This window comes from Lissotriton vulgaris, chromosome 1_1, assembly GCF_964263255.1.
Source record: "Lissotriton vulgaris chromosome 1_1, aLisVul1.2, whole genome shotgun sequence".
NCBI classification, from domain to species: Eukaryota; Metazoa; Chordata; class Amphibia; order Caudata; family Salamandridae; genus Lissotriton; species Lissotriton vulgaris.
In genome coordinates this window covers 1117526594-1117545721 of record NC_141685.1, presented here as the reverse complement: position 1 = coordinate 1117545721, position 19128 = coordinate 1117526594, and the positions used below count along the sequence as shown (strand labels likewise).

Here is a 19128-nt window from a genome sequence, read left to right as displayed (position 1 = left end):
AGTCTAGAATCGATTATGCCAATGCCACGTATCTAGGTCTTTCCATCAACCAAACTAAGACTTCAGTTGATCCAAAATCAAGCGGCCAGAATCATCTTTCAACAACCCAGACACTGCCCCACTAAGCCGTGGATGAAGGAGCTTCACTGGCTTCCAGTAGTAGAGCGATCCATGTTCAAAACGGGTTGTATAATTTATTTTCAAAGCAATCCGCAATAGAGGTCCCAAATTCCTTTCCACAAGGATCCACCCATACCTCCCAAAACAGAACCTTAGATCTGCACAAATTAACCCAATGACAGTCACCAGATTCAGAACAGAATGGGTGGCTCACGTTTTTCCACGTTGGGACCCCAACTCTGGAACTCCATGCTTATCGCTATCAGGCAGACAACTGATTCCTGAGCTTTAGGCAAAAATTTAAAACTTGGATTTTTGCTCAAGCCTATAGTTAGGTGCAGCATTAGTGGTGGCCTCAAACTGAGCACCAAGAGAATTGTTGATGTATGTGACAGAGCGGGTCTCCTGGGTGATAAGGAGGGTCCCATAACGGGGGATCAGACTCCGGACTGGTGGTCCGCCCCCAAGAATTCACATACCTCCATTCCCTCTCAACAGCAGCCTGGTCATGAAGAAGAAAAGGAGTGGAAGAATGGAGACCCAGACTACTGGTGGCCGAACGCGGAAGGAATAGAAACCTGTCCCTTTAACGAGACGGAACCCGGAGACGAAACCCCGCCCCTCTGGAGAGTCAGGCCAGCGTCAAAAGGGGGCCGGAACCAGGAAGCGACGGACGGCGTTTCCCTGGAGGCGAGGAGAGAAGACAGCGGAAGAGGGTGCAGAAACGGCGAGGAGAAGGAGGATATCGAGACGACCAGAGTGGAGACGGAGAAGCCAGGAGGCCAACGGACTAACGCATCGCCCCGCCACGTTCCCACAGGAGGAGCGTGGCTCCAACAGGTACGGGGCAGAGTGGCGGGCTGGATGGGACACAGAGTCCAACCTAGCGAGTAAACTGTACATTTGTAAAGCCCCTTGTAAAGCTCTCTTCCCCTACATTCCCTGTACCTCACGAGCACTGCCCCACTGACCTTGCTTGTACATATGCACTTTTGCACAGGTTTCCCTCACTCCCGGTCCTACAATCTACAGGTCCCAAAACCCGTTCCTAATACGTCCTTTGTCTCTTTCTTTACATACGGCGACTCCTGACCCCGTGGGACGAACTGACAAGATCCCCGGGGCAAGCTGGATCCCCCTCGCACAACAGTGTTTGATTCAGCAGCGTTCGCCCGAGAACGAATTACCAGCCGGAGGAGAAAGACTTATACCGAAATAAAACCTTCACTTAAAAGCCTATTTAAGTTCTCTGGCTCTGCTTCATTAGATCGTGCTTCCCGAGTCAGTCCTCCGTTAGAAGAGTCTAGTCCAATCCCTAAGTCTCACCTCGGGACAGTGTACGAGCGCTTTATAAATCCCTGTAACATAACATAACAATGCATATCATAAAATGATAGACGAGTAATAATGAATAAGTAGGATGTTTTTGACCTCAGGTTTCAGACTGACATCAGTTAGCTGGAGCTTCATTCTCATCGTCTATTTGATAGACCTCAGAACCCCTCCGTGAAAACCATCCCTGGCGCTCACTGTTACCCATCTGTAATTCTACATTTCTACCCCTGATTATTCAGTGTTATTACAAAGAAAGAATAGGAAGCAAAGGTTGCTTCCCACTATATGTCATAAAGCAATGCCAGGCTGTTCGGACAGGGCACTCTGAGAGTCTGTCAGTGCAGGGCTGGCTCTCTGCTCCAAGGAAGAGCAGAGAGCACAGCTTAGAGAGGAGTGCAGAGAACAAAGGAGTGAACAAATGGTTGCAATACAAAAAGAACGGGGTTTGGGGCCAAGCACAATTACACCTATCCTCAGTAAGTCCTTTATCTAAACAGTTTAGGTGCTATGGACCGGAGATTCAAAACCCGTTAATCTCTTAAGACACAATTGTCTCACTTTCCAAAAGCAACATACAATGGTCCAGCACACTGAAAATGATAGTAGTTCAGTGGAGTTGTTTGAAGTTTATTCTTTATTCATAAATTTTCTTCCAATGAGATAAAAAAGACTGTAGCCAACATGGTTTAGCCCGCACCGTAGCGTGGCGTCCATCGCGGACCGCGATGGACGCCACGCTACGGTGCCGGCTAAACCTCGTATTTGCACTTATTAGGGAATGAGGACGGTTAACTGGAACGGGTTCACTAGTGCGAGAAATTCTTGAATTACATTATCAATATACAAGAGAAAGAAAAAACATTTTTTAAGATACATTAGAGTCATATCGGGTCCTACAAAGGAGATACTGTAGAGAAATTGTACAGACCACAAGAAAATGTATCATCTGCCCTGAAGAAGTCCGTGAAGGACGAAACACATTGGCTACGGTCTTTTTTATCTCATTGGAAGAAAATGTATGAATAAAGAATATACTCTGCAAATATATATGAAATGATTGTTATCTTTATTGTGAATTACAATTACAATCAGTGTGCTAGACCATTGTATGTTGCTTTTGGAGAGTGCACAAATGGTGGCGAGGGTGTGTGGCAGGAGAACAGCGTTTCTTCTGTAACATCGGAATCAGGCAACAGAGGCCAAGTTAACTATGGTTCTCCCATTCCTGCTCTACCCCTGTCTAGCAGTTGAAAACATGAGATACTGACTTCAGTGGGTATACACAACATCAAATTAAAGCTGTGAAACTGTGAATAACAGGATTGTATTTTTTACCAGTGGTGTCGCCAAAGGGGACCAGATGGGGCCCATCCCTAAGATCTATTAACAGTCAAACCTCTGTGGGCCCCACCACTACACCTCTTGAACGTGCCAAGAGACAACACTGAAAAAAAGACAATGCACCTTGACACACACATTTATTTGTCCACCTAGAATTCACTGCAAAGCAGTGTTTGTTTGAGGTCGAGGCAATGAACGAGCACACATTTGCTTAACATGTTTAAATCTGATTTTCCATGTATCTGACTGACTATATATATATAGATATATTTAGATAGATAGATAGATAGATAGATAGATAGATAGATAGATAGATAGATAGATAGATAGATATACACGCATACACACTCGCGCACATACACAGACTGTAGCCCCGCCAGTTTTATCTGTGTCTCCGGTTTGTGCCCCCCCCTAAATAAAATCACCCCTACATAGAACACTATGTTTCCCCTCAGGGTTCTCAGAGACAAGAGACAACTTTAGCTTCACCGTCATTGTTACTTTTAAGTCACTCACAATCCCTCAGTGAAAAACAGTCCCGTTATTCACTGTTAAACATCTTTCTATACGTTCTCTACGACTGGACTCTATTTCGCTGTTGCCTTCCCGGTACAAAATTGCATGGATACATTTTTTCCTAAATCTTTTAAAATCGATGTCTTTGTGCAGTTGATACATGGAACAAATAAATACAAAGGCAAATGCGTTATTCTGTTGAGACACAATTGCAGCGCATTCTGGTTGCTGTGATCGATTACACCAAAAGGAAACTTTCAATGCCGGATTTAGCCACTAGATGGCAAAAGGGTAAAGATAATGTTAATATATTAACAAGAATTTACAATGCAATGGTCTCGTCTTTGTTAACGTTAGCGCTATTGGCATTGCAAAATGTTATTTTTTTCATTTATAGTTTTTTTTTTAAACCGATAAATATATGGTTCTTGTCATTTACAATGGCAATAGGTAAGCATTAGAGAGTAGTAGAGTATTAGCAGTGATTAATTGTTAGTAGAGAGTGACTAGTTGATTAATAGAGAGTATACTCGTATAGAGTAGTGTAGGAGTGAGTTGTAGGCAATAGTAGTTAGTGAAAGTGTAGATTAGTGGAGAGTAGTATAGAGTGAGTAGTAGATAGTGTGTAGAGAGCTTGTAGGAGTTAGTGAGTAGTAGAGAGAGTAGTAGCGAGTAACGAAAAGTAGTAGATAGAAATAGATGTAGTGCAGCGAGTTATAGATAGAATATGGAGTAGTATATCTATTTAGTATAGCGAGTAGCGAATGACTTAAACTAGAGTATATATTAGAGAGCAGTAGTTCGTACTTTTTAGTATTAGAGTGTAGTAAAGAGTAATAGAGTAGTAGAGTATAACATTGTGGATAGTGTAATTTAGTAAGTTGTGAGGAGTGTGACTTGTATGTAGTAGAGAGTAGTTAGATGGTGTATTAGAGTGTGATTAGTTGAGTTAGTAGTAGAGTGTCAATTGATAGTATTATAGTAGAGATTGAGTAAAGTGTGAGTAGCTTACAGTAGTAGTAGAGTGAGTAGTTAGTATAGTGTAGTAGAGTTTTATTGAGTTTTAATACAGAGTATTATAGTGAGTATGAATGAGTGAGTAGTAATTTGTAGACATAGTTATTAGAATATTTTTAGTAGGGTATTATAAATTGAGTATACAAGAGTTAGTAGTAGAGTGAGTAATAGTGAGTAGTAGATAGTTTTATATAGTGTGTAGTAGAGTAGTAGTAAGTACTATAGAGTAATAGGGATTAATATTTCAGAAAGTTATTAGTATATTTATTTAGAGTAGTAGAGAGTGTGTTGTAGAGAATTCTTATTAGTGAGTAGAGTAGTAGAGAGTATAGTTATTAGTATAGTGTGAGTAGGGTATTATAAAATGAGCAATGCAATAGGTCAGGTATTTACGCGAGTTTGAGCTATTGGCATTGCAAATAACAATGAGTTTTATTTATGTTTCAAAAACCAAAACATAAATAAAAGGTCTCTCACACTGCTGTCTCTCTCACCAGGCTGTCTCTCTCACACGGATGTCTCTCTCACACGGATGTCTCTCTCCCACGGATGTCTCTCTCACACTGCTGTCTCTCTCACACTGCTGTCGTCTTTCTCACACACACAGACAGAGCCAAACACACACAGGCAGAGCCAAACACACACAGAGCCCCCCACACACACACAGAGCCCCCCCCCCACACACAGAGCCCCCCCACACACACACAGAGCCCCCCCACACACACACAGAGCCACACACACACACAGAGCCCCACACACATACACACAGAGCCACACACACACACACAGAGCCACACACACACACACAGAGCCACACACACAGCCCCACACACACAGAGCCACACACACAGAGCCACACACACACAGAGCCACACACACACAGAGCCACACACACACAGAGCCACACACACACACAGAGCCACACACACACACAGAGCCACACACAGCCCTACACACACACACATACAGAGCCCCCCCCACACACACAGAGCCCCACACACACAGACAGAGCCACACACAGAGACAGACGCAGAGCCACACCAATGGACCAAAAGAAAGCACAAGAATCCACAAGATGGCGGACCCTATGGCTCCGAATCAAATCCTGCTAATATCCTGTTCCTCCTTGCTTCTTCATACCTCTGTCGATGATCGGAAGGCGTGAGTAAGCTGTGGTGTGCCTGGTGGGGAGTTCAGAGGTGTTTTTCTGGGCGAGACTGAGACTTTTCCGGTGCGGCGGTCGGCGTGCGGTCTCCCAAGATGGCGGCTGAAGCGGACTGATCAAAGGGGAGGGCCGGAGCTGCAGAAGCTTTGTCTGGCGTGCCGGTGGTGGGTTCGGGTAGGTGTCCATTGCGGTATGGAGGAGCAGTGCCGGGATCCGATTGGGCCCTCCGCTGTGCCAGTGTGATCGGAGGTTTGTGGCTACCCTGAGACATCTGGCGGCTGACGCGGCAAGACGGACAGGCAGGAAGCTGCTGAAGGAGTGGGAGGCTCCCCTCATTGAAGAGCGATGGAGTATTGAGCCGGGGCACCCGATATTGAGATCTGCGGGTGCCGATTGTGGAGAAGAGGGAGCCCTGCAGAGCCTTTATTCGGCGAGTCGTGGGGGGTCTGAGCAAGTGTCGGTTGCAGTGAGAGCAATCCATGCTGCGATCCGATCGGGCCCTCTGCTGTGACTGTGTACCGTAAATTTGTTCCAGTTCTAGGCCCCTGCCGGCTTTGGTCCCACATCCCTACCCGCCGCAACTCTGCGCCACGGACCTGCACTTAATGATTGCATAGCGCCTAAATCCGGAAGTTTTGATTTTAGCAGGGCGCCCGTTTCGCATGGCCACCTTGCCTGAGTGTTGTTGCGCAAGAAGCTCTGTGCCTTTTAAATGTATCAGGGCTTTAAGTGGGCCTCGAAACGGGTCTCCAAAGACAGCCACCCGAACACCTGCTCTGAAAACACCACGAAGACAATCAGGCCAACAGGTCAATGCATTTATTGAAGTGAAATAGTAATGTGCCTCGACATTCCCTTATAACATCCAACACCTATTAATTTGGCGCAAAATGTAGCCCATACGCTAAGAACGATCACCCCCACCCCGTTGAAGCATGAGACTAGTAAATACTCCAAGAACATGTATGGGATGATCAATAAGTGGGAAGGCCCGAGCAGCGTGATAAGATGGTTGCAGGTCATCGGATGAAAACTTTCCAAACTCCGCATTTTTAACACATTTCACGCGCTCCAAGAAACGTAGATAGGATTCATTTAACTGACCGTACAGAGAAACAAAACACAGAAGCGATTTCTAGCAGCAAAAACTCCAATGATTCAAAAGTAGTGCCCTGATCACCCCAGGTTTAATCGGAGTGCAGAGGATCAACATTCTGCCTACCCCAGACATCCTCCATGATCAATCCCCCTAACTGCTCGTCTGACCCAGTACCCACCCCTACCGATCCACATCACTGCCACCAGCAATTTATACTAGAGGAAAGCCTCACTGCAGTGCCCCCACATCAACTCATTGCACGAACGAATTTCCGTTTCGCTTGTCAGCGTCACTGCCCTTACTATCTGCCTCCACCGATCTGCCTCTACCTTAACTATGCTGCATACTTAGCCCTTACTAAATCCACTCCTGTCCCTAACCTTCTTTCACTGGTGCATTATCGCTGGTTTTACTCTTAATGTCCCAGGAACCCAAATCCCAGGGATCTCCTTCTCATGATCCCACTGACCTCCTTTCACTGCCCTCTTCACTATTATGCACTCTTCTACAGTCTCTCTGCTGCAACCTTCCATCGAATCTTTCTCCTACTGCTCCCAATACTACCTTTAACTGCTCTTCTCTTCACTCCTAATACCTTTCTTCTTATGTTCGTCACCCACCCGCTCCTCAGATTGCCCCTTCTTCGCCTTGATCTCGGCGCCGATCCTTCTCCGTCCCTCCCCAGGTTATGTTTCTCCTTCGTGTCGTCCCGGTGTTTACCTTCTTAGGCTCGCCGCCACCGGTCAATCTTGCCTGCAGCTTCTCCAACATTTCCAGCACCCACACGGCCGCCATCTTTAACTCTGGCAGGGCCGTAACAGGAAGTGACTTCCAATGATCCCACCCCAAATTGCTATGGCCAAGGTCGCCATCTTTCTTATGGGCATGCGATTATGACCCAGAAGTAGAAGTGTCAACTGACCCTGTTTGTTTTGGGCATTTACCAAGGGATGACTATTTCCGACACCGGAAAAACCGCCATTTTATCCTGCGCGTCTGATTCTGGCCTTAACAAAGACACTTATGTTCTTTAATGTAAACAACGGTAACAGCTGCATGTCTGAAGCCATTATCGGATCTGTATGTTGTGATATTTACAGTCGGACTGAAGACTACTACTTGCCACTTGAACAACAAGCGCTCGAGCGCTCGCCATTTGTCTATTTGCCCCGTCCTTTTCAGATTGGGGGGCGTGTTTTCTAGGATGTAAACAACAATCAAAAACATGCCCCCCAGTCTGAAAAGGACGGGGCTTACAGACAAATGGTTCTTCTTTCGATCTAAGCCCCGTCCTTTTGCGATTGGGGGGGCTTGTTTTTGACTGACAACGTCACTAGTAGAACAAAACTAAAAAACACGCCCCAATCCAAAAAAAACTGGGCTTAGAGCGAGAGAATGACGTCACTGAGACCTCTTCTCCAATGGCTGGCCACCGTTTAGGAGGCCACCCAATGGAGAAGAGGTTTACCCTCGCTACCCAGAGTCATTAAATCTCACCAGCGAGATTGCGCATGTGCGCAGCCTACGCTAGCCGAGACCTAAAAACAAAAAAGCAAATAATTCTGACAGTGATATGACATCAAACCGTGAAAACAAGTCCATAATCGATTGGTAATCGGTAAATAGGTTTACCTGCAATAGGTAACTAGTAATATACATTTTAAAACAGTTTAACTAGATACCGTTCTCAATTGGTTCCTGATGTAATGGCTTAATTGGCAACCCCAAGCTTTTTACACACAATTCACGGGAAAATACACCGCTCTGCAACACTTTGCTTTAAACACGACACTGAAGAAAACAAGTTACTTACCTGTAACTTTGGTTCCCCAGTATTGGTAACTTTCATAGATTCCCATGCTTTGTATCATTCCCCGTCGTCGGAATGGGAGCCTCGGTAGTATAATAACCATAGAAACAAAAGAGAAACACAGGCCTAAGCCTCATCTCATTTTGTATCCTATCACTCTCTGTGTAAAAGAGACCAAACTTTTGCTAGGACCAATCAGAGCAGCCTCACCCTCTAGAACCTTCCTGAGAGAGCTCGGAGCCTCAGATTTTCGTAGCCGTTGTGCAAACCGCCACTATCTCATGTGAAAAGGCTGAGCTTTCCCAGGGGAGGAGGGTGGGCGCATGGGAATCTATGAAAGTTACCAATACTGGGGAACCAAAGTTACAGGTAAGTAACTTGTTTTCTTACCCCAGTATTGGAACTTTCATAGATTCCCATGCTTTGTATCAGAGTAGCTAGCAGTAATAACCAAGACACATTTTGCAGATACATGGTCTCACATAACCATAAAGTATATACACTTATAGCATAGTAAAGAAGAAACAAAATGTGCTCACCAGGATGGAGGGTTCGTAGGGAAAGCTCACCTCTCAATGGAAGAGATTCCGCAGAACTGCTTGACCAACAGCCGCGTCGTCTCGTCCCGCAGATTCTAGGCAGTAATGTTTCGTGAAGGTATGAGTACTGCTCCACGTTGCTGCCGTGCAAATATCCTTAATGGCGACTCCAGAGAAAAGAGCCACAGATGATGCCACAGATCTTGTAGAATGGGCACGAACCTTATTGTTCAAAGGCTTACCAGCCTCCTGATGGCAAAATTGAATGGCACTGGAGATCCAGCGGGAAATGCCACTCTTTGCTAAAGGAAAACCCTTCCGTGGTGCGCTGTAGGACACGAACAACTGGGATGATTTCCGAAAGGGCCTTGTATGTTCTAGGTAGAATTTTAAGCATCTCTGAACGTCCAAAGAATGTAGAGTGCGTTCCGCAGGTGTAGAAGGACGCGGAAAGAAAGACTTTAAAATCAAGGGCTCATTCAAGTGAAACTCTGATGGTACTTTTGGAATGAACTTTGGATTGGTGCGAAGAATAAGAACATCCTTTTTGAATTGAAGGAAAGGATGGACTATGGAGAGGGCTTGAAGTTCACTAACTCTTCTCGCTGAAGTCAGAGCTAGAAGGAGAGCAAGTTTCCAAGAGAGGAACTTCAAATCCGCCTTGTGCATCGGCTCAAATGGAGGTTTCATGAGTTGAGCCAGGACAAGATTGAGCTGCCAAACTGGAGGAGGAGGTCGAACTGGAGGGAACATCCGGAATAGACCCTTCAAGAACTGCTTCACAATCCGAGATGACCATAAGGAAGGGCCTGAAGAAGTACGCCAAAACCTTGAAATGGCAGCAAGATGGACTTTCACAGACGAATGTGCCAACCCAGATTTAGCCAATGATAGAATGTATGGCAAGAGTTGGTGAGGCAGAGATTTATAAGGATGGAGACCTTGTCTTTGACACCATAGGCAGAACCTTCTCCATTTTGCCTTGTAAGTCTTATTTGTGCTCGGCGCTCGAGCCTGTGACAAAACATCTCGACATTCCTGGGAAAGATTTGAATGACGGAACTCTCTGTGTTCAGGAGCCACGCTGTCAAGTGGAGCGAATTCGGATCCGGATGGTAAACCTGCCCCTGATTCCTGGACAACAGGGATGGAATGGACTGCAAGCGGATCGGAGGAGCTTGGGAGAGACGCATGAGCTCCGTGTATCAAAATTGCCGGGGCCACGCTGGTGCAATGAGAATCATTTTGCACGGTTCCGCCTTTATCTTCTTGAGTACTCGAGGAATGAGGGGAATTGGAGGAAAAGCGTAAAAGAATGCGCTGTACCAGGCCATCGAAAGGGCATTCCCCAGGGACCCCTGATGGTGAACCTTGCTTGCGTAAAACCGGCATTTGGCGTTCACTGGGGAGGCAAACAGGTCGATGGTAGGTGTCCCCCAAACCGAGAACACTCTCTCCAGAATGGATTGATTCAATTCCCATTCGTGTGTCACTCAGGGCGTCTGCCTTGACATTGAGAGAACCTGCCAGGTGTTCGGCTCTCATACTGATGTTGTGAAGGATTGCATAATCCCAGAGTTTCTGAGCTTCTGTGGATAGAGTCTGTGATCTCGTTCCCCCTTGCTTGTTTACATAGTGCATGGCCGTCGTATTGTCTGTCCGGACCAGCACTGAACGGTTGCGAACCTTGGGAAGGAAAGCCAGTAAAGCTAACCGACTGGCCCTCAGCTCCAAAAAATTGATATGGCACTGGCGCTGATCCACGCTCCAGTGTCCGCTGACTTGAAGTTCGCGGAGCACCGCTCCTCAGCCTTCCAAAGAGGCATCCGTGGTTATGATGAGGGGGGGGCGGCGAAACTCTGAACGACAGACCTTGCGCGATATTGGCTTGTACCAGCCACCATTCGCAAGCCTGTCTCATTGCCGAAGTCACCAACTCCTTGTCGTTGAATGATCCGTCTGCCTGGCGCCATTGCCTGTCTAGTTCTTCCTGCAAAGGGCGCATTCGTAGCCTGCAATGAGGTATTAATGGTATGCAGGATGACATCGACCCTAGAAGGGACTTGTATTGACGGACTGACAAGCATTTCTTCTGGAATAGTTGGCGAGCTGAGATCATCAACTTCCGTTGACGGTCCTCCGAAGGACGAGCCGTGCACTGTGTGGTGTCCAAAATCGCCCCCAGAAACCGTGCAGTCTTGGATGGAAGGAGAACTGACTTGCTGCTGTTTAATTGAAGGCCTAGGTGTCTGAATACCTGAATGCAAGTCGAAACAGCCTGAGAGGTTTCCTCGAAAGATGGAGCTTTGACTAGCCAGTCGTCCAAGTACGGGAACACCTCCAGGGACTGTGTCCTCAGAAAAGCTGCCACAGGTGCTAACACTTTGGTGAACACCCGAGGTGCAGACCGCAGGCCAAATGGAAGCACCTTGAATTGGAAATGGCTCTTGCCCACTGTGAACCGCAGATATTGTCTGTGAGCTGGGTGTATTGGAATGTGGAAATACGCATCTTCCAAATCCAGGGAAGCCAAGTAGTCGCCTGGGTTTAAAAGAGGAAGGATTTCCTGCAGAGTGACCATCCTGAAAGAGAGTTTTATGAGATAAGTGTTGAGCTCTCGTAGGTCTAGAATGGGGCGCCAAGTCTCTGTCGTCTTCCGCACCAGGAAGAACCTGGAATAAAAACCTCTGCCCCTCTGAGAAAGAGGTACCGGTTCTATTGCTCCCTTGAGGAACAATTGATGGGCTTCTAGGTGGAGTAGACCCAGATGTTTCGTGCGGATGGCCCCCGGAGCTCGCGTTGGAGGAAGATCTTGGAATTCCAACGTATGGCCACTCTGTACAATATTCAGGACCCACTGGTCCGATGTTATACACCTCCAGCTGTTCAGACAAAAGGAAATCCTGCCCCCCACTGATGTGACTGGGAGGGAAGGAACAGCAGGTAGAGCCAGGAGGCCGCTATTGTCGCTTGCCACCTTCACGTCCTTGACGGTTCTGACGTCCTCGCGGTGTCTGGCGAGAGTAAGACGCCGACTGTCCCTGCCGCTGATTAGAGTACTGGGTCTTGTAAGATTGGGACGGTTGTGATGAATATCTCTGCTGGGCGTTGCCTCTATATGAAGAGAAACCCCTGCCACGAACGCCCTTAAATGGGACCTTACGATAGTTGAGAGATCCCAGCGACTTTGCCGTGTCGGTATCTTTCTTTATGTTCTGCAGGGCATCATCCACATGCTTTCTGAAAAGCATTTCGCCATCAAAAGGGAGGTCCAGGATCCTATTTTGGACCTCCTGACGAAACCAGGTGGCTTTTAACCAGCCCTGGCGACGAAGCACCGCTGAATTCGCTAAGGCTCGAAAAGCCGTGGAGGCGATGTCCATCGCACAGTCGATGACCTCGGAAGATGATTTTTCCCCTTCCATCAGCATTCTCTTGGCTTCCTCTCGTTCTACGTCTGGCAATTGTTCCACAAACGGTGCCATGTCGCACCACATCTGGCGATCGTATCTGCCCAGAATGGCGAGAGAATTGGCTGCTCTAATCAGCAAGCTGGCCATGGTGGAAAACCTCTTCCCCACATTATCCAGACGTCTACTATCCTTGTCTGGAGGCGTAGTCAAAGGCGTCGTCGGATTCTTTGACTTGCTTTGGGCGGCCTGAGAGATGACTGAATCAGGTTTCGGTTGACCGAGAAGACAAGCTGGACTGCCTTCCGGAGCCTTGCACTTTTTTTTCAGTCTGGGGAGTACTGGAATCACAGTTGCTGGATTCTGCATGATCTTTATGCCTTCCTCCCACACATGTTCTATGATCGGAATAGACTTGACGGATCTTCTGTATTGCTCTTTGAAATCGTAGAGGAAGCATTCCGACTCCTCTCTTGTAATCGGCAGTCCAAATCTTTTCGCCGCTCTCTCCATCAGGTGATTGAACCCTCCTATGTCCACAGGAGGGGAGACAGATGTATCACGACCAGTGGCGTCCGGGTCTTGTAGGCCACTGTCACCCTGATCCAGATCTGGGTCTTGTAATGGATCAGATAAGGGATCCACATGAATCCCCTCTTCGTCCGAAGAGGAATCTAGATTGACAGGATCGGTTGGTTCCGGATCCGGTGTTCGAGGTCGGACCAGAGGATCCGGAGTGCGAGGTCGGACCGGAGGTAGAACCTGAACTGGGGGATGGGGCACCCCCTGCGAAGAATGCGGAGTAGCAACTGCTTGTGGCAATCCCTGAGGAGGAGGTTGTGTAGACTGCGAAGAAGGTTCAGACGGGAACCTATTTCTATAATCCTGCAACATCAGTTGAAGATCAGAGAGCAGAGAGACAGGCATGGCCACCATGTCCTGTCCTAAACCAGTAGGGCGCCGCTCCTCAGACACATAGTGCACCTGTTGTTCACGTGCCTGTTCGAAATAGTCCTCCGTGTTAGTGTCCTGCATCTTTACATTCAAGTCCGAGGGACTGTAGGCATCTCCATAATGACCAAACTCCTCCTCTTCTTCTTCCGACTCGTCCTCAAGAAGCATATTTGGTGGATGCGACGACACTCGTCTTGGAGATGTCATTTCCGGCGTGATTTTCATCTTTTTCAGAGAAAACTGCTGTTTTTGACTCGTCGACTATCTCGTCGTCGACGTCGTCGTCGGACCTGTCGTCGTCGACGCCGTAACCGTCTTCGTCGACGGAGCAGCAGTCGTCGACGGTATATTCACCTTCGTCGACGGAGTCTTGGCCGTCGACAGGGCCGTCGTCGAAGAAGCAGCCGCCGTCGTCGACGCAGCCTTGGTCGTCGACGGAATGATCGTCAACGGCTTCGTGGACGAACTCGGCGTCATAACCATCACTGTAGACGTTGAAGTAGTCGTGGTCGTCGACGTGGTCTTCGTCGTCGACGAGCCCGTCGACATCACCCTGCCGGAGCTCATCGTCGTCGACGTGGAAACAGAAATCGTCGACGAACCTGGCACCTTGAAAGACGAAGACGTCGTCGACGTGGAGATTGCTACCGTCGACGAGCCCGTCGACGGAGCTATGGAAACAGCGGGAACTTTAGCAGGAGCAACCGTCGTCGACATACCTGACGTTTTCGTCGTCGACGAACGCGGTTTCTTCTCCGAACCGGTCCCAGAGGTGACAGAAGAGTGTTTTTTGGACGGAGAAGTAATGAAAACCTCCTTTTTGTCCTTTGAAGTAGAAAGTAGTCCAGAAGCCTGTCCCTGCCTCTCCTTTTCACTTCCGTGAGGAGATTGAAGGGGACCAGCCCTCTCAGACCTATCAGAGATCTTGTGAGGGGCCTTAAGAGGGGGCTCCATTGAAGAAGAACCAGGGGGAGACCTACCCCTCTTCCTGGACTTATGAGAGGATGCCATATATGTTGAATCCTCCTCATCAGAAGACACCAGCCCCTTCCGAGTCTTCATCTGTTGAAGCCAGGTCAAAAGTCGACCCTCTCTGTCACGGAGAGTCTTGGCAGTGAATGTTCTGCAGATCTTGCAGTTGGTGGCCTTGTGGTCTGGGTATAAGCAGTAAATGCAGTTATCATGCTTATCTTCAACAAAAAGTCGTTTTTTCCCCACAAGAGGCACAGGACCTGAACAGGGCCTTCTTCTCCTTGTCAGACATCTTCTGAAGTAGTAATAATCCAAAAATCCAATAAGTTGTAGAAGAAAACTGAGCAGAGCTCAGTGGAGACTCCCTAGCACAACGTGCGGTAGAAAAATCTGAGGCTCTGAGCTCTCTCAGGAAGGTTCTAGAGGGTGAGGCTGCTCGGATTGGTCCTAGCAAAAGTTTGGTCTCTTTTACACAAAGAGAGTGATAGGATACAAAATGAGATGAGGCTTAGGCCTGTGTTTCTCTTTTGTTTCTATGGTTATTATACTACCGAGGCTCCCATTCCGACGACGGGGAATGATACAAAGCATGGGAATCTATGAAAGTTCCAATACTGGGGCAACTCTCACTTCACTCACTTCACCCACCTCCCACGAAAGTTCTCTCACTCCACGACCTGGTCACCTCACACCTCTGTCCCCATGCTACTGACAAGGACATCTCATCAATTTAACACATCTTTTGAGGGAGCATCACACGCCTTCCACAGATCTTTGACTAATGCAGCAGCGTGTACCCCACATATATGCATATCCACATTTCCACACACTGCTCCCATAACCTCACTGCACGCCTCACACACATCACCCACCTTACGTCTCACACAGTGCACACCCCTACACACACATTAGCCTCTTTACACACCTTGCTTCTTCCGTGCTAGGAAGAACTTTTAGACTTGTACTTGTGATGCTGCACATTCTAATAAAAATGTCCCGTTTTCCAAGTTGGAAAACCACAGTTACAGCGAGTAACTGAAGTGGGTTTGACAATGGCCTCGGGGTTTTAGAAAGGTAAAGACCCCCTAGTCCGGAGAAGCACACAGAAGCCAGGGTGTTTAGTCATTAACATACAAACTCCGCGCACACAGAAGACCAATCCAAGATGGTAGTTAACTTGAGGGAGGTGAGTGGAGAGGAACAAAACCAAGATGGCAGCGGAAACTGCTGTCAAAACAAAGTGATGTCAGCCCCAACCGAGTAGGACAGGAACACTGTGAAATAATTCACTGCTTCTGCAGATTCTCTGGAAGTGAGTTTCCGCTGGTCTACTGCTGTGCAGCTGCATGCTGTTTTATTCAAGTGATGTCCAAATACTGAGCTGTGATTGAACAACTTAGGGTATATTGTCAGAAAGCTGCGTATGGTTATTTTTGATGTGTCCTAATCTAAGGAAAGTGGCTTACTCTGGTTTTGTGGCGGGAGGCACTTTGTCTTGTTTTCCTTGCACGGCATTGCATGCCACAGGCTTTATTGGCCCCCTCACTTGTCTTGGGCACCTCTTGCCAGGCTGTCTGGCTTGCAGGGCTTTTCACAATGCAGGGGTGGTGGGTTAACGCAGTCTCCACAATCAGACTTATCTGAGCTCACCAATACATCTCTGTCTGAATCTTTTATGCTGCACACGTCACCCACTTAACTCCTCACATTCAACCGACTTGACTCTCCCTAACCCTATGCATCAGTGTCGCTACAAATAGAACCAGAAGCTCTTACTTGCATTCTGGGTCATCCTTGGCGATCCGCTTCGGCAGGTACTTCTTTACCAAATTCCTGCACAATGAAGAAGAGGTGCATGAGAATGGGTTACAAGCAAAATGAAGGCAAGAGACGACAGAATCAACCGAAGCATCGATGACCACGCAAGCACCCAGTCTGTGCTGAGAAAGGCCCATCCACTTAGGCTATGATCTCGCTTCCCCTCCCAATAGACATAAACGCCTCTTCCTCACATCCCCACTTTGGCTTCGACCGCCCATCTCAGGATGCAGCCATACCAAACACACTATGCAAGGGGACCGGATCACCCAACCCCTTGCTGGAGCCACCAACACCACATCCACTGGGAATCCAAGCTCTTCGCCACATGCTGGGACGGTGAAGAACAAGTGTAGTCCACATCCTGCAGGGGCCACAACTATCTAACCTGCAATGGGGACCCGACGAGTCTTGCCCTTGTTGGTCCTGGGAACCCCTTAGAGAGATGGGGTTAAGAGGATCCTTTAACCTTCTCCCAATGGGGACACCCCACCCCTGCAGAGACTGAGTCCCATCACCCAGCGGCTGTCAAGAGGTCTTCAGGCCGACTGAAGACCAGAGCACGTCATACATCCTCGTTACCCGAGTACCCCCAACCTTTGCCCCTACTAGTGCTGGGAACCCTGACACCGGCCCTGGTTGGTATCTGAACCTCCATCCACGCTGGAGACCCAAGGACACTCACCAGTGCTGCAGGTGACCCACAACTTTTTGTTTAAAACATCTTTTTAATACTGAATTACAGAAACATCTGTATACAACCAATTGCGCCTTGGTCAGCATACATTTCCACATCAATCACAACCAATATAGACATCACTTCAGTCTGTTAATCAAAGTCCATTTCTGGCTCGATCGCTGTTCCGGGATTGTCCTTTCGTCTCCTGGTCCTATTCAGCATCAATGTGGGAATAGTGCAAAGTCCCCCTCTGGAGGCGATCCATTTCCCCCACAACAAGTCCCACTTCTTTGCACCCACCACTTTTTGATATTCCAGTCCTGCACCACCCTGCGTGAACTGGCAACATCTCACCCTTTCATGTGGGACAAATGACCAGGGGGATGATGGAAATCAGGGGAGCAGGTTCCATCCTCTCCATCAGAAATGCGCCATCACCACCACTTCCCAAAACAACTTTGACCGAAAAATGGATAGTTTCACCCCCGTTTCTTCTGATCTTCACCCTACCAGCTCCCACCAAGGGGCGCGCTCAGCTCCCACTTTGCTCCCTACTGTCCTCCAGCAAAGGAAGGCCTCACCTCTGCTTCCCTCTACTTCACCCAGCCTATTAGGGCTCCCACTTCCACTCTGACCCCCTCCTCAATCCTCCTACCAGCAGCATGTCTCTCACCGCCTTCCCTCTGGCAAAGGAAACTCGGACATTTAGGCTGTCTTCCCAGGAGCACCAGGTTCTTCGCTTGCTCTTTCGTTAAGTGAGAGTGCACGTACTGTTTTTCCTACAACACATTGCCCTGCAGCAGCCCCTGTCCTTCTCTCCCCTTCAGCTGAGGGGTCATCCCAGGAAGGGACCCATCACATGCATCTTACCTTAATACACTTCTTACAGAGTAAGGTCACACCTATGCGCTCTCTCTCACTATCCTTCCCAGCATGCCGGCCTTTCACTATTTCCCTACTATCACCCCCACCTCAATCCCAATCAGCGAGTGCCACCTCCTCCTTGCTTGTACCACTCCCTCCCCAGCAGGCAGCGCTAACAGCTATGGTTCCTCCCTCCAGGAGGGTGTCCTCTCATCTGCACATTCCTTCATCATCCTAACTCCTGCCACCTCCAGATGCTCTCACCCCATCCCTTCTTACCCATTCCCCAGCATGGAGAGGTTTCATCAACAAGTCCCCCTTGGAGTCCACACCCTATCAGGCGGTGCTCTCCCCGCCACTCTCTTCACCCCCCTTCTCCGGAAGTGGGCGCTCTCATCTACTGCATCCCTCAGCACCTGACTCCCAACAGGGGCGCTCTAGCCACCACACTCCCCAGGAGGAGATGCGCATGCCACCGCCACTCCCACCAGAGGGCACTCGTACCTCAGGTGCTTGGCATATTGCTGCTCGATCTCGGTTCGCTCCCTCACAAACTTCACATATTTCTCCACCAGCTCCAGCCCCCATTGGGTGTGCCGCTCGATCACGTCAAACTGGTCCTGGGAGAGAGAAACAGAGAAAGGCAGACAGAGGTCACAAGCGAAGGCTCCAAACAACCCACAGCCGCCTCCCCGAGACCTCAGTGCTGAATGACATCTGTCCTTCTCACGTGATCACAGAAACATAAGACTTTCAAAGACACTGCTGTTGTTCACACCCCTCTTTTCGAAGTGTATGCTAATAATCCCCCCACACAAGTCACGTGATGGTCAGGATGGTAAGGGGTTCTTCATTTCTGCAGGAAACCAAATGCTACTGGTTTTGCTCACCTCGTTCCGACTGAGTGCGAGCTAAGGAGACGGTTCATCAGTGTCAAAGTCAAAAGTGTGTGTTAATGAAGGTCACTGGAAGCTGAAACCTCCAGGGGGTCCCAGAAAGGCCGGCCTGGGGATCAAAAAGGATGGCCTTGAGTCACCACTAACCCCTGTGGCCACTGAAAAAACGGTGTGATTGATGAAGGATAGGTCTGACCACTGAAGGGGAGGAGAAGACGCCGGGACATCCATTTCATGAGAGGGAAAAGTGCCCCCCTCCCCATTCCGTCCACAGAGTGCACTGGGGCATGTGACGGGAATGAGGGGTATGAAGGGAAAGAGACCCCGGCCTATAGACACTTCTCTGTAAAAATCTCTTTTTTAGATCTCACCTGACCCAGCGCTTGCGCTGGTCTGACCAGACCTTAAGTAAGATGGGCTTTAAAAAATGCTACCGCCGGCTATAGCTTGCAGTGCATGTGGGCGGGCTTGAGCAGAGGCGCCATATGGCGTGATTACTGCTGCGCGCACACCACTCGCGCACATGCACTGCAAGCTGTGGCCGGCGGTAGCATTTTTCCCCCGCGATCACTTTCGCTTTCACAGGCGCACGA

General features: G+C 48.5%; 1 protein-coding gene across 2 annotated transcripts in view; it reads right to left on the bottom strand.

The window, feature by feature from the left end:
* The window catches only part of TRIP10 (thyroid hormone receptor interactor 10), a 214896-nt gene that overhangs the window by 106616 nt on the left and 89152 nt on the right, over nucleotides 1-19128 (bottom strand). For both annotated transcript variants that reach the window (XM_086963702.1, XM_086963699.1), the window contains exons 2-3: nucleotides 18144-18259; nucleotides 16055-16111 (exon numbers count right to left, since the gene is read on the bottom strand). In XM_086963702.1, the coding sequence (XP_086819828.1) occupies nucleotides 16055-16111; nucleotides 18144-18259 (173 nt within the window). The remainder of the gene's footprint in view (nucleotides 1-16054; nucleotides 16112-18143; nucleotides 18260-19128) is intronic.